This window comes from Parambassis ranga, chromosome 5, assembly GCF_900634625.1.
Source record: "Parambassis ranga chromosome 5, fParRan2.1, whole genome shotgun sequence".
Taxonomy (NCBI): domain Eukaryota; kingdom Metazoa; phylum Chordata; class Actinopteri; family Ambassidae; genus Parambassis; species Parambassis ranga.
This window is the reverse complement of record NC_041026.1, coordinates 6,037,874-6,061,504: the sequence shown is the minus strand read 5'-3', so window position 1 is coordinate 6,061,504 and position 23,631 is coordinate 6,037,874. Positions and strand designations below refer to the sequence as shown.

The 23,631-nt window shown below is 45.5% G+C and overlaps 1 protein-coding gene across 1 annotated transcript; it reads right to left on the bottom strand.

The window, feature by feature from the left end:
- On the bottom strand, window positions 1-23,034 carry LOC114436089 (wiskott-Aldrich syndrome protein family member 3). Its single transcript, XM_028406170.1, has 10 exons — window positions 22,915-23,034; window positions 12,253-12,398; window positions 10,770-10,904; window positions 7,593-7,746; window positions 7,405-7,522; window positions 5,450-5,494; window positions 5,202-5,335; window positions 4,632-4,934; window positions 4,112-4,527; window positions 1-3,435 (listed from the first exon to the last, which is right to left on the bottom strand). Exons 2-10 carry the CDS (start codon window positions 12,383-12,385, stop codon window positions 3,278-3,280), a joined length of 1,596 nt encoding a protein of 531 aa, XP_028261971.1. The 5' UTR covers window positions 12,386-12,398; window positions 22,915-23,034; the 3' UTR covers window positions 1-3,277.
- Window positions 23,035-23,631: the final 597 nt, after the last annotated feature.

The window sequence follows — 23,631 nt, the reverse complement described above, 5'->3', positions numbered from 1 at the left end:
TCATCGTCTAGGTTATATTACCCCAAATGTATGTTTACTTTACAGGCTGCCTTACCAAAAGTCTATACAACAGGATTCATTTCTCACATGTTCAAACACATATTGACATTTGCTTACAAGCCAGTCGCCATAGATACGCAAAGGTACGGTTGATCTGTAGCCTCAGCCTTTGGTTGTCCTGATCTCTGTTGATTTCTGTTGGTTTTGTGTCTCAAACGTCTTGATGCAACCAATAATTTGTCAGCGTATGAAAGCAGACAGGAAGCGTCACCGGTTTAAAGTCACAGCTTTACATTCGTACACAACTGAAGGTTTGTGAATGACTCCCGACACGTGACTGAGTGTATCTATGGCTCCTGCACAACAACACGACCATAGAAACAATCAGAACAATCAGACCCGGGTCTCCTCCGTTACAATACAAACTGTTTTTTTTGTTTAAACTGAATCTCTCCCCCAGGTCGCCACCCTCTAGCTCTTCATATGTGCTTTTCTTCTCTTTTTGTTATTCAAACAATCTGGGAGAAAACCGAGAACCAGTCAAAGTATTTTCCAGTCGTAAATCCAGATCTGTGATTTGTCAACGGAGTGCAGAGTGTTTATTTACAACAACAACATAACTACTTTTGAGCCCTACCCCTTCCAAAACCTTGTAAGAAGCAGTTTCAGATATGTGCCACACATCTGCGTTTATTAGATAAGGGGGTTAAACTAGGACAAATGTGAAATGTTGGAGCCTGACTGAGATCAATATTGGCAAAAGTATGTGGACAGATAACACTTTTAATGTCATATTACAGAAAAAAGATGGGCCTGGCTGCAAACAAGTCTGTCTATTAGCAAGGCTGCTAGTTAGCTATAGCTTAGCATGAAGAACATTAGGTCAGTATAATACTACCTAAAACCGTAATCTGCATTGGCCTCAAAACAGTGTCAGTCAGGCTCTAACTGGCTGGTAATTTACGCAATGTGTAATTTTGCGCTAACTACACATTGAGATCTATTTAAGGTGATTTTAATTTCATATGTGCCCAAAAATGTGCATGTTTCACTCAAGAAAACACGAATAAAACAAACGAAATCAGCAGCACTACACTTTCTATAATGCTTTGAGACGCGGCACCACAAAACAAGCAGCTAAATCTTCAGAATTCACTCAAAATGATGGGAAAAAAACTAAACAAAGGAAACGTATATAAGTATAAATGCAGCATTAAATGCTGGGTTTGTGGGATATTTGCTTTTGGCTCAATATTAAGTTAAAAACGGGGAAAAAAAATGGGACCGCGCTTTGACCTGTAACTTCCGTCCTGGCTTTGACAGTTAGAAAACCCTAAAATAAACCAAAGTGAACAACTCACTGCAGCACATTTTCAAAAGAAAAAAGCACATTATAAAAACACTACAGTCCAATCAGGTCATACCGAGGATTAGCCAAACCTAAGAGATAATATACTGTATATTACTGTTGCAAGTCTCTTACACTTATGTATTTAAAGTCCAGGGGCTGCGTTCACAAAGCCTCCACAGACAGCAGTGTTTTGACCCAGGGCCGCTCGCATGAAGGAGTGGACGTGACCTCTGACCCCAGGCCTGGATGATGAGCTTAGTGAGTGAGTGCGGCTCTGGTTGTGGTTGAGTGAAGGTGTTTCTACATACGACCACACAGCACACAGTCACTGGCTTAAATGTTAGGCTTCCAGTTATGAATGGCCACAGATAATTAAAATATAGATCACTAAATAATAATGATGGCAAAAGCTTGTTGGCTTCTTCTTTACTGTTGGATGTGGCGATATGGAGGCTGAATGACGAGTAAACTCCAACAAGGCTGGTGGTGGCGGTTGTTTTCCCCTAAACCAGGGACGAGACCCCTGGGGCGGGAGGCGTCTGTCATCACAGTTTCATCTCAAACTACTTTATGTCACAATCTTGAAATTCAAGAACTACGCTGACTTTTTGGGGGTTTGGCTTTCTGGTCACTTGAACCAACATCTCTCATTTTGCATGCTGTATTTAGTTAATGTGTTATACAAGCACGGCTGAAGCTTTTAGACCAGGATTATAGCAAAGGTTTTTCAAGGTGTGATAGAGCCTAGCATGAACCTCTTGGACCCCTTTGCGTCCTCACACATCCTCCTGACAAATAAATAAGTCAGGCTAACAAGGCCTAAGGTGTCCTCAGCTAGAATAATCACAGTGTTCCCACTGTCGCTAGCCAGTTATGCACATTGAATCCACAAAAGACATTTTTCTCAGGCTTTTAAAGGTTTGTTTACATCTGTAATCATCTAAAAGTTAGCATTGTGCTAAATCTAGACACACAACAATCATTCTATAAAGTAAAACGGCGTGTGTCTGAAAACCATAGTTAGAAGACAGAAGATTTAAACTAGCAAATTAGCCACTTTGCTAACTTCCCTCACTGCCTCTGTACGTTAAACAACATGTGTTGAGCAAGTGATCTTCAATATTTTAAAAACGTACCAGCCCCCAACAGGCTAAAACATTAAAGTCATGCTAGGCATGCTACAGCAACAGTTAGCAAACATGCTAGATATTCCTCTGTTAGCTTGTATCGAACAGCAGCACGACATGAGAGATGTCATTATTGGTTAAAATGACCAGTGAACCAAACTCCAGAAACCTCTTAAGGAGGGTGTGCTTGTTTTGTAAACAGGCACAGCCTTTGTAAAAAGGCAAAGCCTTTTTTTCCCTGATTATCCTGACTTATTTTAATAAATTCTTTCTCAGCATTTGGCAGATAAGTTAAGATTGCACTATAATTACTTTTTCTTGTGCTGTACCATGTGTTTTGTAAACACATTACGCCCCGTACTCACTAGGGGCCCACCTACTTACAACTCGAGAGCCTGTAATATTGCTAATAATTACCACACGAATGCACGGGGAGAGAGGAGTTGGCGCATTTGTTTTTTTCACAGCTCAGTGTTAGTGGTTAAAAATGAGCAGATGGGGGCGGGAGGGTGTTGAAATGATGTGTGTGTGTTATGCTGTGCACCCTGAGTGGTTAGACACACAAACCTCATGGGCTTTAGCTCTAGAAGAGGCGTCGTCAGGGGCGACCAGGCAAGTTGAAATCATCAACCTGTGGCTGCTCAGAGGCTGCAACAGGTGATGTACGGTATGAACGTGTGATAAATGACTTTTATTTTACTCAATGAATTTCCACTTTAACGTCACATTTCTCTCCTCTCACACTTTTCGTTGTCTCCACCCACCAAGCCCCCACCTCTATCTTTTGTTATTATCATTTCTAATCTGACCACTCGTTCTCATCGAGCTCGGAGTCGTCGTCAGACTCGCTGTACTCCACTGCAATACGACGCGATAGGATGGTGGCCACGTCGTTGCCAACGGGCTCCCGCTTTGCCTCCTGCTCCCTCTGCTCCTGCACCTTCCTCAGCTGGATACCTGGAGGGGTGAAGGGGAGGAGGGGGTGTAGCGGGAGGGAGGGAGGGAGGGAGGATGACCAGATATTTATCATCAGTGGTTGTAAGTGTGACGGTTACTGTTGCAGTTCTTGTGTTGAAACCCACTTAAATTAATTCATTTCACAGATACTTTTAGTGTCATTGCCCTAAAATATTAAGAGTAAAATTTTCTCAAGGTTTAAAAACTTAAAAATAGAGATCTGACTAATGTTAGCTTGCTAGCTAAGTCTTAAGTAGCTTGACTTTTGGATCAGGTAGCACGATAAAGAGACTGAAACCAGATTCATGCAGTCTAGCCCGACTACAGCTAGCTAGCTAACCCTTTGCTTGCTTGCGTTTACCAGCTACCTAGAGGATACATCAGTTGACTAGCTTACTGGATTACTACACCAGCATATGCGACCCATGAAAAACGCAGCTAGCAAGATAGCTGTGCATAGTTTATGTTCAACTATTTTGTGATTATAGTAATTGTTGTTGCTGACATTCATCTGTGGTGTGCACACACTTACAAACAATAGGTGCCTGCAGTTCACTTAACTGCCACAAGTGTCACTATTGGCACAGGTTTCTGCTACTAGCATGCTTAGAACCGTTGATACTTCATACTGATAAAACAGTATGCATCAGTCTGAGTGACCTTCAGGCACACTTACCTCTACGTATGGCGGCCAGCAGGTCGGAGCGGGCGTCGCTCATCGGGATCATCCCCAACATGGTGGACTTCCTTGTCGTAGGCGCTCCGTCCACAGCTGGCTGACCCACGCCGGCATGTGGTGGAGAAGGGTGGGCCTGGTGTCCCACGGGGGCTCCGGGAGGGGGAGGAGGGGGGGCAGCTGGGGGCGCGCCAGAAGGTGGGTGAGAAGGGGAGGGCACGTAGTTGGCAGGAGGAGGAGGAGGGGAAGGAGAGTAGGGACGGGAGAGGGCTGAAGAGGTTGGGGGGACAGCGGAGCCAGCGGCGGAGGGCGGTGCTGCAGTGGCGTCGAAGGCTGTCTGGGCAGAGGGGATGGTTGGAGGAGGTGGAGGAGGGGCTGGTGGGATGTAGTACTCTGGGATGGTAGAGGGCTGGCCGCTGATGGAGGAGGACAAAACAGGAAAGGCGAAAACTGACGTTGTTTCCCAGAACAACACACGATCATCACTTAGTAAGGCCGAAGCCTAATTTAAAATGCCTACCTGTGCCCGGCCCGGTATTCCTTAACCGACTGCTGCCTCGGCCCATTAACTGTCGGGTCTCCTCCAGCCTGGACTCCGTGTCCGGATGGGGTCCTGCCTAAGGAGGCCACGTGTCGTCCTGTGGCGGCTGCCCCACCAGCTCCTGGAGGCTGATTGACTGGCCTGAGGCCGCGATCGAGCGACTGAGTCTGGGCTGCGGCGCTTAGGTGATCCCTGCCGTGGTGGTCGGCGGGGTGGGCGGTGCCAGGGGCCTGGGTGGAGGGGTGGTTGGGGCTGGCAGGGTAGGAGTCAGATGCCATTGATCTGGTGGATAAGCAGTACAAATTTGAGACGAACAATAAAAATGTGGCATTTAAATGTACTCTCAATACACACAGGTGCTATGATTTACATTCTCCACCAGTGGGCAGCATTGAGCTTTACATTGTACAGGCTATGGGCTGGTATTGCATCCATCTTTAATATGATACAGGGCATGAAACTAGACCTTATTTTAACACAACCTGTGACCCATCAGCTGTGTTGGACAGATTATGAGACCTCGTATGGACGGCTCATATGCGTGCACACCTGCTATCCGGGGACAGGGAGCCTTCAGAGGACACGCCGTGGTACGGGGAGGGGGTGAGCCTGGGATCTGGTCTGAACTCTTTGTCATAGGCCAGGACGTTCCATTCCTGACGCCGATTACGAGCCTTACGCACCTTCACAGTAGACAGACACACATTTAACTCACAACATATGAAACACTAGTGATCTCTATTAGTAACCAACTACACCTGAACACATTACTAGTGTCCTGTTAACTCATTACTGACCTTCTTCACCTCTCTGCCTGGGTCTTCAACCTGCCTCTGCTGCTCCTGTGAGAGACAGACAGACAGATGGACAGATGCTCGGTTATTGATTATTGATTGATCAGGTGCAGAGAAGGGAAAAAACAACTGTACCCCATCACCAGCTCCTTCACCATAGGGTTTAACTCACATAAAGCCAACCACACACACACACACTACTCTACTAACGGACTACACCAACACACCAGTGCACGATGGACAACAGAGCCAAACGGGACGGTACCAAACCAAACACGGAGGGTTAGAAGAGACGGTGAAGCTAACACCACACACGGACACAAACAGAGGGGAGTGTGAGTGTGTGTGTGGCCGTGTTTGGTTATGTGTGTCTTACCTGTGTTCAGACTCTGATAGGTGAGTGTGTGATGTGTGTGTGTGTTAGTGGGATGTGCAGGGGTTGGGGAAGTGAGAGAGGGGAGGGCGGGACGGGGCAGGATAGGGGTCGGGGTTGTCTTACAGAGATGGACAGGGGGCTCCTGGGTGGGGCCTGTCTGGAGTGGGGCCTGTCAGGGTGGGCCGGACAGCCCTATGGAAACATGGGAGAAAGACAAGCTGGTGCGTTAGACTGAGAAGAAGAAGGAGGAGGAAGAGGAGGCAGGGAGGAGGTTCTGTAGGAGCTTCCTCTGTTCTGTTTGTTTCAAAAGGGGGGGCGGGTTAATTCTGCTGTTTCAGGTTGAAGGGAGGGAACAGAAAGATGCCAGCAGCGTTAGGTTCAACAGATATATCGACAAAATGTAGCAAACACACACAGCAGCAGCTGTTCAGGGGTTTGAAGAACAATTCGCTTTTTAACTGACAAAAAAGGAACCACTGAGCTGAACCCCAGCTCTGTAAAGAAGTGGTAGTACCTTTCCTTCTCCAGAAGGGGTCGCTGATGTTGTTGCCTTTAAGATGGTGAAGCTACTTTAATAATGTGCTGTTATAACCATTATATCATATGTGAAAAAAAATAAAAACAGCAATTTTGCATCTTTACATGACCCATGGGGGCCACAACTCCACCAGCAATGAAAAGTAACATGTCTGTGGGCATTACATAAAGCTAGCTGAGTGATGGTGTGTGCAGAATGTCTCCAATCGCTCATACATGTAGTTTACTTCACTGCTCAGGGAGCAGATGTTGGACTGTAAGACGGACAGGTAATCCATGTCTATGCCTCCATAATCCAGCACCATGGAGGAACAGAATCATAGATCATGCAGAGATCCTGCAGCTTCTCTAGTAGATAATCAATGGTTTGTTATTGACTGATTCTTCTTCCTCTAATGTTAGACTGAGGGCAGACAAAGAACACATGGGGTGGATTACTTGCCCATCTAGAGGCTCAACGTTGTGTTAACTTCAATGGGTTCCTTTGCAAAGAAATACAGACTTATTGAGCCATTTTTAGATGTTTTTAAGCCAACGGTCTTACAAATCTGTTAAAAAACTGGGGCCAGTTTTAACCAAAGTTGTTAGCTGTTTACAGGAACAACCTCCTAATCAGCCTTTCCACTCAGACAGACCAGCCTCACCTCAGCTCCTCATTGGTCTGCCACATACATTTCCTTTGTCTTATCTTGCTTCTGCTAAGTTGCTAATTTTTAGCAATTAGGTTAAATGTTGCCTTTAGGTCTGAGTTACTGAGTCGTATTCCGCTTTGATCCTTCCTTTGTCTTTGAATAATGAACCTTCCCAACTGCTGCTGTATCAACAGCCAATTACACAACAAAGCAAAGCTAAATGGTGAGTACATTAAGGTAGAACGCATCAACTGAAACAACGGCATTAAAAAAAAAAAATGACACAACTAGGCCAGAAGGAACAGATTAGCAAATCAAAGCAGAGGATGGATTACTTCAACAGTTCTGTCACACTCTGCGTCTCCATCCACACATACAATGAATCCATCGCGTCACCTGCAGGCACGCCATACCTTCTGCCGCCTCTTCTCTTTGCGTTTGTCCTCGGTGGCCTGCAGCATCTTCTCCTTCCACAGGTTGAAGAAGTAGGAGGGGTCTGTGTAGAACTTCAGAGCGTCCTTTTTGTCATCCCTGAACCAAAAAAAAAAGATAAGTAGAAGAAAAACTGGTAAAATGACAAACGGTGAGAGAAATGACTGACCTGTAGGGTGTGAGGATGTTGAGCGGCGGAGGCTTGTCGCAGCGGTGGTACATCTCCACCACAGGGTTGGGCACAGAGGTCCTGGACACCACCTGCTGGTCCTGAATGGTGCTGCTCTTGAAGGCCTTCCTCATGTTGATATCCTGCAAGGAGACTGGAAGTAGAGGGGGTTTTAAATGAGGATTTCCTCCACAAAACACAATTTAGCAGCTGAATCCTGATGAAGCACTGCCGTAAATCAAGTCTGCATGTGTGGCAGTGAAATCAGGATGAGCACAATCACCTCTGGGATCTATTAGGTGACATTAACACAACAAATACAGCCAGGGCCCAGCTACTAATCTGTTAACAGTGTATATGGCCAGATGTTTATGGTTCAGACCTACACTGCTGAATCTGGATTATGTTTATTACTGCTTAATCTGGAATACAGGCTGACGGCTGCATCAACTTTGAAGAATCCTCTGTTCTTACACAAGCATCCCCTCTGACCTTTGAACCAGAACGGCCTACATTATTCTGCACAATGATAAGAACACACTAAGGTCATCAGATGGCGGCAAACTGATGTTTACTGCTAATGTAAAAGCTTTAAAACGCTTGCTTTTGGCAATGCATAGTGGTCTCAACAGCTTCAATGTCACCTTCACCTGTGTGTGTGGCTCTGACTGAGATTTATGGGCTTTGTTGAAAGACCCTCTGGGGATGCAGGGAAATAAAAACTACCTTCATAATGTCATCAAAGGTTTGTTCGCTCTTCAGAAGAGTATTAATGTTACATTCGTTTTTTCTATAATGATTTTTCAATACAAACATCCCTCTGTCAGCCGGACAATAATATGCATATAGATGAATACATACAGAGTGTGTGCGCTCCAACACAAACATGCACACACACACAAAGAAGGTGATAATAGGACGACAGGGACAGATTAGTCTTGGAGCTTGTTGCATCAGCTTAACAGGCATGTTACGCACACACACACACACAGCGTCCATAATAACAGGAGCCTGATGCCGTGGTGTTGGGAGAAAAGGGAGAGAGTGAGAGAGTGAAACCGACCACATCGATGGATGTGTGTCAATCCCTTAACCCCGGAGGACATTTAATGCTACAGCAATGCTATCCAGGATCTACCAGATGGCTAACCACACACACACACACACACACACACAGGATCAGTGTACATCAGCCCAGTATATAATAAGGCTAAACCCTGACAATGTGACATATGTCACCACCAGTGACTTACTTCACTGTCTGCACTGTGCATGGACACATTTTAGTAAAAACAGGAATGACTGTGTAACCTCTATATGTGTGTGTGTGTGTGTGTGTAGTCAGAACACACTCCTGCTGTCTGGTGTGTGTTTGATCATTCCTTCCTAAGCTGCCGTCCCCGCGGCCGAATGAATAATCCACAAAACTAACAGCTAATGCAACTTTCATTCAGACACATCTTCAAAGAGACCGCTAGCTCTCTCTCTCTCTCTCTCTCTCTCACTTTTTAGCACATTCATCTTCTCCCTCTCTCTCCTGCTTTAAACATCTTGCTCTCTGCACATTTACATGTATACAAATGGATTCATTAGTCTTAATAACCAGATTAATGTGATAAAAACAAAAGGACCGTGCAGTAAACCTGCCTCCAGTACACAGCATGTGAACTGTCAAAATGCACTTTTTAGGACTCTGTTATGGTCACATGACCCGTTTAGTGAACATTTAAAAATGGCTCAGATGCTCCTCTTGTTCTTTGGGATTCCTCCCCCGTTCCTTGTCCTTCTCACCCCTCTTCCTCCCCCCTTTCAGCTTCTTCCTCTGTCTCCTTCTTCCCATTTCCTTCCTTCCCCCCTTCTCTCTCCCTTCCATCTTCTTCCTCCCTTTCTCACACTCCTACTCTTCCCCCTTTCTTCCTCCCTCTTCTCTTTCCCTCATTGTTTCATCCTCCTCTCCTTCCTCACTTGTTTGTAGGCTAAAAAACCTCCACCAGCCTGCACACAGTCGAAGAGAAAAGTAATAAAGGAAGTGAGAAGACTGACAAGCAAGGGAACGCGTGGAGGACAGACAGATGCTTCGTGAGTAGGAGGAAGAGAAGTGGGAGGAGGAGGCGGCGTAGAGATGAAGAGAGAAGGAGATGAAAGTGCGAAAGGAAAAAAATCGAGGAAGCAAAAGATAGGACTGCTGAGCTTTATGTTTTCATCCCAGTCTGTGCTGCTCTGTCTGAGGCTGCTGTGCTGCAGAATGACTAGGCAGTATCAGCAAAGAGGGAGAGAGAGAGAGGGAATAAATAGAGAGACAGGAGAGAGAGAGGAGAGAGACAGGAGAGAGAGAGGACAACGACAAATAGAAGAAGAGAAAGAGACAGTGAAGAAAGTGGAGAATAAGTAAGGACGGATGTGAGAAGGATGAAAAGTGAGTCTGTCATATATAAAGTGAGTTAGTTTGAGCCTTTAGGGCCACCATACCCAGCTCTGTAACCCTGACAGTGTGCATGTGTGGGTCTATCAATTCCTGCATTAAGAGAACCGACCTTCAGAGACAGTGAAAAGCGTAATAACGCTGGATAATGATCCTGACTCCTGCTGTACAAACAACCACACATTAACATGGGTTAGGAGCCTTTTAGAAACACAGCCTGTCACCCGAACACACTCTGATGATACACACACACAAACAAAAGCAGACAACCGCACAAAGAAAGTGAAACAACTTGTTCGCAAAGTGCACAAACGTATCGGTCCCAACAAAGATAGATAAACAAGACACACACAAAATAATGTGACGACATCAGAGGCCTCCTAACGATGACAAACACTACAGCCGTCAAACTGCTGCAGGCTGCTGTGTGGGGGAAGCACTGACACACACGCATGCAGACTTCTTTTGCCATCGCTCTGGGGACATCATATTGAGATTATGTATTCCCTTTCTCTCCAGGAGTCTCCCAGGGTGGATGTGTGCTCCCATCTGATTCCCCACCAGAACTTAAAGGCAAGTATTCACACAGACGGGACTAAAAACTAGTTGTAATAGCTACATAAACACAAACACCTGAATCCCTGGAGAACACTCATCATAATATCATAATCCTCAAAAAGACATGCTTTTGACGACCCATGAGGCATTAGGACAATGAAATAAAAAACACACAGCGCCTGATAAACGACACACACCTTCCTCCACAGTGGAGTCGAGCTGGGTGACTTTCACAGCCAGCTGGTCCACTCTCTCCTGCAGGCTGCTCATCCTCAGGTAGAAGCTGTTGGCTTCATTAAACAGCTCGCCGAAAATGTCCTCTGCATGGCGACCTGGACAGAAAGACACACACAGTCATGTTTGACATGTTCTTTTATCACCGCAAATTTAACAGAGTACATTCACACTTTTTCATATCGGCCAGCTGAGCTCTGCTTCACATCTCAGGCCTGGATATTCACTCCGCTGGAATCAGCAGGGACACAGTCGGCTGTCTATGAATGACAGAATGTTGCTATGGACGCATTATAGTGACCTAATCCTACATAACCTGTCTCCTCCTTGTTTTCATATGATGAACATTTGATCATAGCGAGTCATTGGTGGCTTTCCGTGCTTAACCATTTGTGTACAATTACAGATTAGCAGCGTAACACAGGGTGGCGAATTTAACTTGCAACACATCCTCTCTTATACATTTATCTACCAGATTCTATTAGCGGAGTCTGTCCAAAATCTGGGTAATAACTTGTTTTTGGACTGACTGTCCAACAGTCAAATGGTTTGACAAGGCCAACGTACGTATTTTGATCATTTTATGATGTTCTATTCGAAAGACTTCTGTCTAAAAATAGCCCGGTAGAAAAAAACCAATTCAGAGCCATGGAGGTCAGTCGATGCCGTCACTGCTCTGTGCCTCCTCCCGCCGTCTGTCGCAGCAGGACGGGCCGCCTCCTGCTGTGCACCTGTCGCATTGAATACTTAAAAGGCCCTTTCTGTCTGTGTGAGTGTGAGTGTGTCAGAGACAGAGAGAGCTACCGATCTGAACAGAAAGAGGGAGAAATGCAGCCTTTCCTCAATAACACCGTCACCTCCAAACCTAATAAAATGCACTCGCTCACACCAGCTACACAACCCTAACGTCCTCTTGCTCTTTCCGTCTCAGCCCACAGCCTGACAGATGGAGCAGAGGCAGAGCGCTCAGTCATTCACACTGAATTTCATTTGGCCTCGAACTGTTAATCAAATCTAAGCAGCCTTTTTTTTTTCCTTCACATATTTCCACTGAATGACTTCTTCTCTGCTGCAGGTTTATCGTACATCAGCTGTGGATGTCTCCAAGGCTCCACCCTTTTCCATCACATCTCTGAAGTGACTCAGGAACACAGCTCTGAATTCATTAAGTGTTTTGGGGGTGTGATTGCACTTAAATGCTAGCAGCAGTCATTTCCTGTATCTGTTACCATGGAAACATAGTTGTAACTGTAGAAGCTTACAGATTCTTGTGCAGTGTGATTTTTACATTTAACCTGAGATGCTGTACATGTTATTTTAAGATTTAACCATGCAATCAATCCCCAAAATATAAACTATAATCAAATTCTGTGCTGCAATGCTAATGCTGGAAAAGCTAACAAGAAGAGCTAGATGCGATAAACAAACAGTAATAGAGGGACTCACTCAGGCTGCCCAGCTGTTTGATGATGGCTGCTAACGTGCTGTTGGTGACACACTCCAGCTCGCTGGTCACCCCGTCCGGCAGGGCCCCGCGGCACAAGTGCCGGGGCTCGATGTTCCTCTTCACCAACGGCATGCTGGTTTTACACCTGAGGAAGTGATGGAGAAAGATCATTTAGATCACTGTCGGCATTTTTTAGCATCAAATATCAGATCTGCGTTCCCCCACATACAGACATCTGAGATCTGAGGAAAAAAGAAAATGAGTTGGTGTTCAGCCGTTAGTCCTGATGGAAAGGGAGGTGTCATGTCCGCTGCAGGGCGCAGTCACTCATCACACTGTTTAATGTCAATGCAGCCGGGGTGAGCCAAGAGCCAAATGAGCCGGAAAGAAGTTTCTAAACGGTGCTAACGAGCCGCAACTGTGGCCAGAGAAACCACCAGGGGTTGAGTTGGAAAGACAGAAGAATGAGAGCAGGGAAAGAACAGCATCACTGAATGAAAGAGAGCAGCCAGGACAGAGCTGCATAATGAGGTGACACAAAGCAGGGCTGCCCTGTGTGGAGAAGCAGACTCTTATCATAATTTTTATATCAGTCAATTTAGATATGTGTCCATAAAAGTGTCTATGGCCAGTGGGTTCTATTCTGAGGGTTTATAGACCATATACTCTCTACGAGTACGAGTAGTACCGAAGCGAAATGTAGGCGCCTGGACTGGTTGTTGATGAGGACTGGCGGTGAATGGGGTGGAGGAGAGCTAGTCAGCTGATTATTGGAGAGGGAAAGATTGATTTTTTTAATGTCTCTCAGTCTGATGTACACTGCTCACACATTAGCATGCATGCTGCTAATAGCTGCTTAGACAACACTCAGACAAGAAACTGGGCGTAACTAGAATGCATTGTGAAAAGGCAGGCTGTGACAGACAGTTGTTTCTGCAGCGAGTTATCAGTTAAATGTGTACTGACTAAATAACACTGGAGAAAGTCATTCCAGCTAGAGTAGGATTGAGCCCAGACAGCCTTTAAGCTGGATGCGTTCAGACCTATTTTCAAATCTGGCTAGCACACACTTGTGTCCGCACTCAATCCGGCTTCATCCAGCGTGTTTGCGGTCCTCCAAACCACTAGGTGGCGCCTCGTAATATACAGAGTCCGTTCAGGCCGTGGTAGGGCCGCGTATGCGTATGCATCGTGCGGTGTTTTTGTCCCGTGTCGCGCCCCGTGGACCGGAAGTAGCGCATCACTAACCGGAAGTAGCACGTCGCTAGCCGGATTCGCAAGCCACATTTGCGTTCACACCTGAGCCACATTTTTGGCGAGAGGTGGATTTAGCCGGATTGAAATCAAACTGGATACTGCCGGATTTGAGGTGTTCACACTCAGAAAAAACACGAATCCCGCTTTAGCCAGATTTTTTCCCCCAGTGTGAACGGGGTTTAAGAGGCTGTGAAATGAAGTTTAGCCTCAAGTGTAACCAGCAAAATTTCACGAGAGACAGAAAAGAAGTCGAACACGTGAGAGGAAGCTGCTCTGCTGGTCTCAGTTTGGAGTGAACTCTCAATGTGGGACGTGCTTGTTATTTTTGGGCCTGTGGTTTTGTGTGTGTGTAACTTCTCAGAGGTGTGTATGCGTCTTCCCAGGTCAGCGCTCTGGAAACGTGCCATTCTCCCACGCCTGTGATACAATCGATGGCACAATTAATTTTTCCAGGATGAAGACGGGATAATGGAGACATGCGACGAGTGTGTGTGTGTGTGTGTGTGTGTTGGGGGGGGGGACATGCAAATACCTGTGCGTGACACAAATCTGTGTGTGTGTGTGTGTGTGCTGCTTAATTTGTTTGTCCAGACTGAAGCACACATGCCAGCTTTAATAAAAAGTGACTAGACTGTCCTCTTTATGTCTCTCTCACACTCTTCCTCGCTCTTCCTCGCTCTAATAGCTTCTGACATTCAATTACACAAACCACCTCAGATTGTGCTGCCTCATCTTAACAGTGTGATTGAGCTTTCCTCTGTATGTGTGTGTGTGTGTGTGAGAGGGAGAGCCAATATCGACCTCCTCCTCCTCCAGCTGTTGTAAATAATCTAACACCCTGGCTGTTTAATAATACATACACACACAGTTCTCCTCATCCTCCTTTGCTACCTCTTCATCTCGTTTGTCTTCCCCACTCATCTTTTTTTCCCCACATTTCTGCGTACATTTCCTCCATCTCTGCCTGCTTTCATTAATAAATCAGTAAAGGGCGAATATCTCTTCCTTTGATTCCCCCGTGTCCAACACTGAGTGGGTCTTCCCCCATCTCTGAGTGTGTGTGTGTTCAGCACAAGATAGCAGGGATGCTGTTAAGATTTTGAGGCCTGTTGGTCCCTGACGCTGGTTTACACGCATGAAATGATGCGGATCCTCCATCTCGCTGACAACACACGTCGTAAAAACACACATACACTATAAACTGACTTCACGTTTGGCCCACAGGCACTTTGTGTCTTCACACTGGATCACTCAGGTCGGCTGCAGGGCAAAGTGGCCTCAGTAAGGCCTGCTACACCGGGACAAAGCATCAAAGGGAGACCCAAACCGAGAGCTAGAACACTGATGTGTTTTGGGATTATTTGGGAAAAATGTTTCCTTTAGAAGCAACAGAGGGATGGAGAAAATTAACAAAATAGAGAAAGGGACGGAAAAGTGTGTCGTAGAGCCATGGGAAAGTTACCATGGCAACGAGATGTGGAATCCGCTCTGCTGCTGAAAAGTGGAACTCCGAAAATAGTATGAAAGAGTGAGACAGGGGGAGAGAGAGGAAGATGAAGGGAAGGAGGGGGACGAGAGGGAGGAAGGAAGGACGGACATCCCTGCGAAAACTCAAAAGTTGGAACTTTTAAATTATGAGCAGGTCTCTGGAGGATTTGTTGCACTTATACAACATGGGAGAGATCAGGGCACGGCACTGACAGAGCAGCTAAGGATCAGGTCGGACCTTTGTGGTGAGAGGAACTCATCTGAGGACACTGCAGGAAAAAGTTCCAGGTTGTCAGAGGCTGTTAGTGTCTGTTGAGGGTATTTGAAGGTAAATTGTGTCCTCATTTCATGTCACACGTATCGATTAAGAACATGGATTCAATAATAGAAGCTGATTTAAAAATGGTAAAACAGGACGCAGAAAGTGAAGGGAGAGTTTGATGTAAGAAGACAGTTAGCTTAGCTTCATACCTGGGGCAACTAATGCAACCACCAACCGCACTGTTAGCGGACAACCACAACAAGACACAAGTATCCAGGATCCTCTTTCAAGCCATGAGGTCGACCTGATACCAGCAGGTACAACTGAAAGTTCACGTCTCTGTAACTGCAGTTAGCACCTCCTTCTCCTCCTCATAATGTTTTCATGGTTGTGGGTGTAATTACATTTGTAATCAGATAAGACTTCATCCCTTTGATCCAAAGCTGACTGGAGCCTGTCTGAAGGCTAGACACAGTGTAAACCAATAGACACACAGACACACACTGATATTACTTTACTCTAATGTATTTTGAGTGTTTAATTACGCAGAATGAAAATCATTTCACGTGCATTATAGAGAGACAGAGGCGGCTGTATTAATTACTATCCTTTCCCAAACTCATCAGTCGTCCTGCAGGCGGCCAGGCAAGCATCAGCTAATGCTATTACTGCACCGTCTGCTCAGCCATGTAGACTTAAGTACACACCTCACACACACCTCCTACTGTGCAACACTGAGCCAAGTCTGCCTCCGTCTGCTGTGAGAAAGGTTAGCAACCCGTCACACCAACCCCCTCCTGCTTCATAGCAGCGACCTGTATAATCACAGCTAATTAGCTTTCTACAGTAACTACTGGAAGCGACGCTGATTCTATATAATGATACAATTAGCTGCATGAAGATTTCCACTAATGCATAATGCTGCATAATGTTATCACAAGTCAGTATGATGCTAAGCTAATGCACAGGAAAACACTGAACATTATACATTCCCTCTGAAAATCACAATACAATAACACACATGTATGAATATGTATAGCTAATATATTGATATTGGAATATTTACTCCTCATAGAATTGGTAATAAAACACACAGATAACACAGGAATATGTTCAGTAACTAATATATATACGTATTAATTGAAAATAGGTCAAATAATGACATATATATTTAACAACAAGCCATTTGTAAAGTGTAAAACTCTGTCCTGATCGACAGTCTGCGAGCACACAGCTATGAAAACAGGAAAGTGAGCCAACACAGTGAAACAGAGCTAATGTTTTATTCTGAGTCGGGATTACTCTGGTTTTGCTCTGCAGGCCCGGGAAGCTCTCTGCTTGGTGCCGTGCCAAATGTCAGCTAACAAAAGGCATCAGTGAACCAGGAGCCGAACAAAGCGCAACAAGGAAATCATAATAATAAATAATAATCAAAGCTCTCAGCTGTAGGAAAAATGTTAAGAAGCAGCCTTGTTCTGTTTGACGTTTCCAAAACAGCCGAAAACTGATTTTTCTTCGTTTTAACCCCAACCACCCCCTGTCTGTACGCAGACACTCGCCTCCTTCTGGCCTCCTTCTGGCCTCCTTCTGGCCTCCTTTCTCCTCCATCCTAAACTCCCTCATGGCTCCTCCTTCACTCGTGCTACGCTCTCTTTGATGTCTGCGTTTGTTGATGCTCTTGGGTGAGGAGCCATTGTACAAAATGATGGCAATTACAAAAGGCACTCCCCCAACCTTTCACACTAATCCTCCCTAAAAACAAATTATGCAAAAGAGCAAGAGAGGAGACCAGCGATGTTACGCTTGCCTCTTAACTTCCTCTTCTCTCTCTCTCTCATCTTTTTTTTTTCCCAAGCAGCAGCAGCAGCAGCCGCCTCTGTGGAGCTGTTGTCATGGTTTCTTTGGAAGTATTTTCATTTTTGGCTGAATAATGTTCAGTGATCAGAGCAGGACTGTGAGACACAGAGAGAGAGTTTACTTTGGGGGCAATGAAGCTCTGCAAGAGATCCATCACCTTATTGTTTCCAGTGTGTGTGTGTGTGTGTGTGTGTGCGCCTACAGTACCTCTAAACTGAGGGGTTAACACCACAAAATCCTTGCTAATTGTTGTAACTCTCCAGCTAACTGGGCCGAACACAAAGAAGGGCTCATAAAGCATTCCCCTGGAGCATTATGCTCACAGTATTAGCATGTAAATCATCGCTGTACATTTACCTGTCTATTTCATTTTTAATGTAACCGTCATGTTACAGCAACATTTAAAATCTCTCCTTGATGCCTTCAAGGACAGTCTGATTGTGCATAATCGATGACCTGCTGAGCTTAATCTGACTGATCCCAGTGCAGCTCATCCCTTAATCAATACTACTGTAGCTACTTTGCTGATGGTTTAAACAATCGCCTCCCTCTGTGTGTGGTAAAGCACCACCGCTCATCTTTCCTGTAGCCTAAGAAGCTACATTTTTTTATTTGCAGACATCAGCAGCTGCCTGGCACTTCAGTCCTGCAATCTATTCTATTAAACGCTCTTTCATTCTCTGCTAATGCGGTTAGGAAACAGGTCAGGCACAGAATGGAAGTGCAATGTTTCAGGCCTCCACTGTGTGAGTGTTGTGAGAACCCCCCCCCCCCCTCCCTGCGCCCCTCTGCGACCCCCATCCCACACAATTAAAAGTGCCGGCCTCAGCACGATCGCAACAAGTCATCCGGCAGAACCATGTGACCACCTGACCCCGTCACACACATACAGTGGTGGAGCAAACTGGGTCTACTGGTGCAGAGCTAGTCGTAGGGGCTAGTAAAGCCTGGCTACTGGGAGACGGGTCACATGATGAGCGTTGATGTGATGTGTCACAGTGTCCCAGTTTAACCTGGGGAGGACTGGCTCTGCTAACAAGCTACAAGCTAATTCTGCTATTACACACATTTATATCAGCACCAATTTTGTACTGTAAAGTGTAGTCACTGATCAGCTTGACATACAAGGCGGCGCTAACTTGAAGCCCTCAACATCAAACAGGCGTGTGCGCGTGTTGCCCTGAGGAGGTCTGTGGAAGCAGAGCTGCCACACACGACACTGTATTCGCCCCCCCATAAAAAATAAAATCCTGAAAAGAGGCTTCTCCTCTCACAGGAAGTGAGATGCTGAGTGAAATCCAAACTGTCTGCTGCAGCACAAAGCTTCAGCCAGTGTTGGAGTTTCTAATTTTCTGCTCCCTGTGACACAGAACACCATTTTTCTACGCGTTTGGTTTCAAAGAGTTCACACAACATGGTCTGCATATAAATATGGACGAACCCGGCCTCCAGCAATGACCCTCTACAGGGAAATGACACTCTGTGGGAGGCTCTGACCATCGAGCTAACACCAAAATAGCTAGCAAAGACCCTTTTCAAACTTAGTAATGTTAGCCACATCCTAAAAGCCTACATTTCCCAAAATGCAACTTGTCAGAATCCTTCCTATAGGCCCTCCATGTCTGGAAAATGTGTATAGTGAAGGATTCGACGATCTGCATGCAAACTACCACACACTGCCCCTAGCAACCGTCTCCACGGCGAGGCAGGCTTATTGATCCCCGTAGCAACAAATGAGACTGGAGGAAAAAAAAAAAAAGGCCGAGTAAGGTGGACTTCCTTGGGTGGGGCAAGAAAATGAAAAATATATTTTTGATACTGAGAATGCAGAGACGGACAGAAGCAGCGAGAGCAATGAGATGATCAGCGTACTGTCTGACACCCACGCTGATGCGCCATCAATAGATCGTCCTTGCTTGGACGTTGCATCATCAGACGACCAGGTGGGACAACAATCATGCCCCACTCTGCACTGACGCAGCAGCAGCAGCAGCAGCAGCAGCAGCGAGACACAAAGCGCTTCAGGAAAGAAATATTTCCTGACAAAAATGCTGAATAACTCCTCTTCCTGCCTGCACCTGCACAGGAGTAAGTTGGTGATAAATGGATTTGGACAGCGCTGCCAGTAGCAGGGATACAGAAGAAGAAGTTATAAAAGATCCATGGTGCAGCATTTACATTTTTTATTTTAAGAAATCAACTTATTCCTTAGAAAAAAGCCAATTTTTCTCAAATATCAGAGATTTAAATCATGTTTTGCTTCGAAAAAGTCACATATGTCTTATTTTTATGTGTGTATTTAAAGTTTCAGTTTATAAAATAATACACATGGTGCCTGTTTTATCTATCCTTCGATGATACACACAGAAGACTAAGGACAGACGGGTCCTATTCAACATGTCAGCTGGTTATTCAAACTATGAATAGCCCCAGAGAGGATCTCTAAGTGGCCACATCACTCAGTATGAGTGCACCCTGAAGAGGCTGCTGTGTATCTTCAGTTAATTCAAACCATTAGCCGCAAGTGAACATGTGTTCAAATGAACAAAAAAACAGAAATGTGCTGTAGAAATACAAGGAATCCCACTTCCTTCCACCTGGAAGTGTTTAAAGAGGGGAACAGAGTGAAGCCTCTGTAACAGAACCAGCTCCTCAGGGGGAGGAAGGAGAAGGAGACGTGTGCCTGGAAAACAGATAACGGCACTAAGAGCCGCTCCTGTAAGGGGGTCGACTCCTGACGTACAGGTTTCTATGAAAACACTGCGCTTACTTCTGGAATCCTAATCATCCCCTGAGTTTCAGCAGAACCCAGAAAGACGGAAAGGATCAAAGTGGAGGCTTGTTTCAGGTTGGCAGCTGTCCATTTCTGAAATTATATACTGAACCTTTTAGCAGATTTTTACTTCATCAAAACAAAGTCTTCAGTCTAGTGTGTTTGCCCCTAAAAGATTTACTTTCCCTTTCAACACCTGTACTGTACAGAGAGCAGACGCTAGCTGGAAATCCCAGTGGGAAGAAAAGAGGAATGTAAATCTAAAAACCAGAAAACTGCCCTTTGTGCCCTCAGCAGAGAACATGCCTTTATCGGGCAGCACAGCATCACCCCTCTTTGTCTTGCTGCTGTGTGTGTGTGTGTACAGTTGTGCATCTGTGTGTGTGTGTGTGTGTTGTGCGGCGTCCCTGTTGGAGCGTTTATGCTTATTTAGTGCTCGGGCTTCCTCACTCTTCTTCCTCGATGATTCACTTATGTAAGAAATCAGAGCAGGCTTGTCTGAGCACAGTCTCTTATGAATGCAACTCTGCACTGTTACAGCAACTACACAAACACACTCATAAAAGAGAGCCCTATTATCTAATCGCTGTTCACGCAGGCTGGAGTCTAAACCTCACACAACAAGACTGTTATCTGTTAGTGGCAGAGCACTTTTATTTTAATTCTACTTCCTGCATAAACTGGAAAAGCCCTCACTTTCATCTCTGATCTGATTATTAGTGTTGTACAGAACTGATTTTGTGTATACAGCAGGAGCCTAAGGAGTCGAAACGACTGAACAGGTGTCTGAGGCCCTGTTCACACTGGAGAAAGTCAATCCAGCTAGAGTAGGATTGAAACCAGATCACCTTTAAGCTGGATACGTTCAGACCTATTTTCAAATCTGGCTATCACACACACGTGTCCGCGCTCAATCCAGCTTAACCCGGCTTGTTTGTTGTCCTCCAAACCACTAGGTGGCGCCTCGTAATATACAGAGTCTGTCCAGACCGCGTGTGCACATGCGTCGCTTTTTTTCCCCCCTGTGTCGCTCGTTCTTTGTTTTTTCGGTTCAAAGAGTTTATTCCTTTGTAGCCCTGTGGAAAACAAACTCGGGGCAAAGCTGTCGTAGTTCGACGGTTGTTTACACACAGCTTTTTTACGCAACCCGAACACTGTCCCTGTGATGCCGGAAATATGACGTCACTAGCGGGATACGCTAGCTGCATTTGCGTTCAGACCAAGCGGCAACCTTCAGGGCTCAAAGTTGAAGCCCATGCGGAAGTGTCAAAACTTGTAATTCACGCCGCAACTGCTGGGGGCTGGCTCCAAAAGCGAGTAATTTCCCATAGACTCCCATGTTAAAATGGCCGACTTCACAGCAGAAAAAAACATGTTTACAGCCTGGTACAAAAAACCACTCTGGTCTCAGATGATCTTCTAGTGTCAATTGTAGGGGGGTGAATTTTTTTACAACTCACTCGTTTCAATTGTATTCTGACTTAAAATTACGCATAATTATGGGCGTTGCCGCTTGAGTGACAGACAGTTGACGTATCACAGCGTGAGTTTCCTGCTCCCATGATCGCCCGCCCCCCTAAACCCCGCTCGTGCTCCCCTTTTGTCCATATTTGGAGTTTGGGCGGACGTGACGCTGCCAACATGGCGGCGGTCAGAACGGCTCTTCAGAAACAAACGGGTGACGTCACGGAAGTCCATAGTTTTTACTGTCAATGGTTCAGACGCTGTATATATCATATTGTATTGGATTGATTATATTGGAATCAATCCGGATATATCCAGAATCCCGCTCTAGCCGGATTGATTTCCCCAGTGTGAACAGGGTCTGAGTGACGCATCCTGCATTTATTCACAGCTGTAAACAAGACTGGCGAGAGTTTAGGACACTCCTTCTAGATTTCCTGAAGAGCAGCCTTTAAACTCAGCGTGGAGGCTACAAGTGGCGCCATCTTGGCAGCATGTGTCTCCTCCTAACTCTAACCCAAAAAAAAATAAGACAAATGAGTTGAACACAAGCTGAGCTGAGGCGGGTTAGGGCGGCTAGTTAACCTGAGACGATGCCCGGGTGTCATTTAGTGACCACACCCTATAAACCTTAACATGGCCGAGTTTTATCAAAGTGTAGCCACAGTACAGCTGTTGTGAAATCATATGTGTAGACATGGAGACAACAACCAGCTGGAAAGGAGGGAGAATCAGTCGGGATCCACTGCTTTAGTGGCTGCAGCTCCTCCCTTTTTGCAAACTGTACTTCACCATGACATGGAATACAGAATAGCCAGGCGCCACTGTGTTGCTGTGGCCAGTAAAGACTCAATCCAAATAAATGAAGGAGTGGTGTAAATGGTTTAATTCTATTCCATTGAAATAACACTTGATATATATGTTGGATTTGAGTCATATATTCAAAGCAGCTGCTTGGAGTTTGTTTGCCTCTTGTTTCCATTCAACATCACATAAGGATGATAATATGCACAAATACCCAGCAGGTGGCCTCCATTCAGATTTCAGCAGGCCCTTAACTAACAGGAGCAACAGGAGCATCACAGAGACACCAATCCTAATTCCAGCAGATTAGGTGTAAACATGCCTGTATAAGAATTCTGCTGTGGACACATTTCTATACAGATGTCCAGAAGGAAGTTATTTAAAGAGCACTGCCGTGTTTCTGCCAAATCCTGTGACACATTCTCCCAACCGGTGACATTTTGTTGCAGGAGAGGAGAGGAGAGGGAGACACCTGACCAGCGCGGTGGAGACGCAACGATTGCACAGCGAGAGGAAAAAAAATCCACGGCGTGAAAACCCGCAGACACACGGACAGCTCATCAGCACGCAGCCGAGCGATGCCGCCTCTACATGAAGTGCGGCCACATTGTGTTTTCTGCGTGTGTGCGATGCAACAACAACAACAACAACAAATGCGCCCTCCTTCCTCATGTACGTGCTCCCACAGGAGGCATGTGTGTACACGCACACGCACCACTGCTGTCACACGTAAAGCCGATTTTAAAATCCGCTCACCTGCTGCGGCTTCTCCTTCTTCTTCTTCTCCTTCTCTCGGTTATTTAAACGCTCTCCCCGGTCCTCCTCTCCTGCTCATTTCAGATCGCCCATGTTCGCAGCTCGGAGCGGCAGCGCTGGATGGAGAAGAGGAGGAGATGGTGGAGGAGGAGGAGGAGGAAGAGGAGCGGAAGCCTTTGAAGTGAGGAAATATGGGTCCCTGCACGCAACCCAGCTGCGTGGACTGGATTTATGTCGTTTCCAAGGCAGCGTCCGTCGACCTGACGAGCGTCAAACAGCTGCCTGCTGCAAGAAAACACCACTTCCGGTTAGCGTTTCAAAAATAAAAGTCTCCTTTAAAAACGTTTCAGTCCTAATAAACTTTAAGTTAGGTTAGAAATTAATGTCTTTGTACAAACGACTATTCATAGTTAAAATAATTTTAATATATACAAATTTTGTTGTCGCCTGATTACAAATTAATAGTATTAATGATAAAATAAATAAATAACTAAATACATTACAGTTGTAATGATGTCGCTTTCTTTTCTTGTTATATTCTAACGTTATTTTTGTTGTTGTTGTGGTGTTTTCAAGTTCCGTAGCTGTTATGCTAATCGCTTGCTACATTCGGTTATGCTAATTGTTTGCTACATTAGCAGCCGCCTATCGCGTATTGCCAAATTAACGCTGACATTTTTTTGATGACAGTGCTATTGGCAGAACGTTTTATTACCT

Coding starts and splice junctions, on each gene's coding strand:
- LOC114436089 (XM_028406170.1), bottom strand. CDS start 12,385: ATGCCGTTGGTGAAGAGGAACATCGAGCCCCGGCACTTGTGCCGCGGG. Junction 7,523..7,592: donor AACATCCTCACACCCTACAG/GTCAGTCATTTC, acceptor TTTTTGGTTCAG/GGATGACAAAAAGGACGCTC. Junction 3,436..4,111: donor GCTGGCCGCCATACGTAGAG/GTAAGTGTGCCT, acceptor TCACCCCTCCAG/GTATCCAGCTGAGGAAGGTG.